Source organism: Babylonia areolata, chromosome 7 (assembly GCF_041734735.1).
Source record: "Babylonia areolata isolate BAREFJ2019XMU chromosome 7, ASM4173473v1, whole genome shotgun sequence".
NCBI lineage: Eukaryota > Metazoa > Mollusca > Gastropoda > Neogastropoda > Buccinidae > Babylonia > Babylonia areolata.
This window is the reverse complement of record NC_134882.1, coordinates 21459765-21462264: the sequence shown is the minus strand read 5'-3', so window position 1 is coordinate 21462264 and position 2500 is coordinate 21459765. Positions and strand designations below refer to the sequence as shown.

At 59.8% G+C, this 2500-nt stretch overlaps 1 protein-coding gene across 2 annotated transcripts in view; it reads left to right on the top strand.

Annotated features, from left to right (window-relative positions):
* Positions 1–656: 656 nt before the first annotated feature.
* Positions 657–2500, top strand: part of LOC143283899 (adenylate cyclase type 9-like) — a 96967-nt gene continuing 95123 nt past the window's right edge. For both annotated transcript variants that reach the window (XM_076590297.1, XM_076590296.1), the window contains exon 1: positions 657–2296. In XM_076590297.1, coding sequence (XP_076446412.1) covers positions 775–2296 — 1522 coding nt within the window. In that variant the 5' untranslated portion in view covers positions 657–774. The remainder of the gene's footprint in view (positions 2297–2500) is intronic.

Sequence of the window (2500 nt, the reverse complement as noted above, 5' to 3'; positions counted from 1 at the left end):
CCCGACCAGGCAGGACGAGGCCGGCTGGCTCTGCTGCTTCTCCTGTCGCCGTGCCCAGCCCCCTGTCCTGCCCGCTGAAGGTGAAGGTCACGGCCCGCTGAAGGTTAAGGTCTCGGGCCGCTGAGAGTGAAGGTCACGGACCGCTGAAGGTGAAGGTCACGGGCTGTTGAAGGTGAAGATCACGGGCTGTTGAAGATGAAGGTCACGGGCTGCTGAATGTGAAGGTCAGGATCTGTTGTTGACTATTAGGACAGTGCCCACAGTATAACACACAGTGCCCACAGTATAACACAGTGCCCGCAGCATAACACACAGTGCCCACAGTATAACACAGTGCCCACAGCATAACACACAGTGCCCACAGCATAACACAGTGCCCACAGCATAATGCACAGTGCCCACAGTATAACACAGTGCCCACAGTATAACACACAGTGCCCACAGCATAACACACAGTGCCCACAGTATAACACACAGTGCCCACGGTACATAACACACAGTGCCCACAGCATAATGCACAGTGCCCACAGTATAACACAGTGCCCACAGTATAACACACAGTGCCCACAGCATAACACACAGTGCCCACAGTATAACACACAGTGCCCACGGTACATAACACACAGTGCCCACAGTATAACACACAGTGCCCACAGTATAACACACAGTGCCCACAGCATAACACACAGTGCCCACGGTACATAACACACAGTGCCCACAGTACATAATCCACGTGCTGTGACCTCCCCGGGCAGTGAGGGCAGCCAGGTCAGCATGGCCTCTAACGGGGACCACGTGCAGAACAGCGTGGTTCGCTATGACGGCCCTCACTCCGACACGGTGCACGTGGAGGTTCAATCCCCGGCCAAGAACCGAGCCAAGGGCGAGAGACCGGGGCCGCGGGACCAACAAAGGCGCGGCACCCTGGTTCTGTTCGAACGGGCCTCTGCCGGCAGCTGGTGGAACCCCAAGTTCGATTCCCGGGTCCTGGAGAAGGGGGTGCAGCGCTATTACTTCCCGTACATCCGGCGCCGCTTCCAGTACGCTCTGCTGTTCGTCCTGCTGGCCTCCATAGCCTGGGCGGCCTTCTTCGGCAGTATGCGGCAGACCCCTAACTGGCTGTACTTCGTGGCCGGGGCCGTGGCCCTGGCCGTGCTGGTCGTGCTGATGCTGCTCTTCACGCTGCTGGCCGTGTACCAGCGGCACGTGCAGCTGACGTCGCTGGTGCTGGCCGTGGTTCTGTGCGGCCTGCTGCTGGCCAGCTTCCTGGTGGAGAAGTCCGACATCTCCCTGGTGGGCTCCTTCGCCGGGTCTCTGGAGGTCCTGCTGCTGTTCTACACCTTCGTCCCCATGCCGCTATATGTGTGCGCTCCGCTGGGCGGCCTCTACTCCGTGCTGTACGAGTGTCTGGTGGCTTACCGGAACGACGTCATGAACGACGCTGTCTTCATCGGCAGCAAGGTGGCGCTGCACCTGTCCCTGCACCTGCTGGGCATCCACATCTTCGTGCTGACCCAGGTGAGGTACCGCAGCAACTTCTGGAAGGTTGTACAGTGCGTCAGGGCCAGGCGGGACCTGCGGGCAGAGAAACAGAACCTGGACAACATGATCCACTCCCTCATGCCCAAGTCAGTGGCCGACCAGGTCATGACCTCCCGCACTGACAAGGGGCGTGGGGGAGAGGAGGGGGGCGGAGGAGGAGGAGGTGGAGCGGGGGAGCCTCCTGGTGGCGACGGGCGGAAGAAGCGGAGCGCCAGCACGCGGCACAAGGGGGAGATCATCTTCCGGTCCTTCAACATGAACATGATGACGGACGTCAGCATCCTCTTCGCGGACATCGTGGGCTTCACGAAGATGTCGTCCAACAAGACGGCCGAGCACCTGGTGGGGCTGCTCAACGACCTCTTCGGCAGGTTCGACGCGCTGTGCACGGAGGCCAAGTGCGAGAAGATCAGCACGCTGGGAGACTGCTACTACTGCGTGGCGGGCTGCCCGGAGCCCCAGCCGGACCACGCGGAGTGCTGCGTCAAGATGGGGCTGGGCATGATCCGGGCCATCAAGGAGTTCGACGAGGACAACCACGAGTCGGTCAACATGCGGGTGGGGGTGCACACCGGCACAGTGCTGTGCGGCATAGTGGGCACCCGCAGGTTCAAGTTCGACGTGTGGTCCAACGACGTGACTCTGGCCAACATCATGGAGTCCACGGGCCGGCCCGGCAAGGTCCACATCTCAGAGGCCTCCTATGAGCAGCTCCACGACAAGTACCTTGTGGAGCCTGGCGAGGACGTGGAAGGTGTGTGTGTGTGTGTGTGTAATGTGTTGTGTGTGTGTGTGTGTGTGTGTGTGTGTGTGTGTGTGTGTGTGTGTGTGTGTGTGTGTGTGTGTGTGTGTGTGCGCGCGCGCGCGCCGCAACATGCACAAAATCTAATTGTATGAATAGCAAACAAAGAGAGAGAGAGAGAGAGAGTCAAACAATTGGAGAGCATTCAGATCTGCG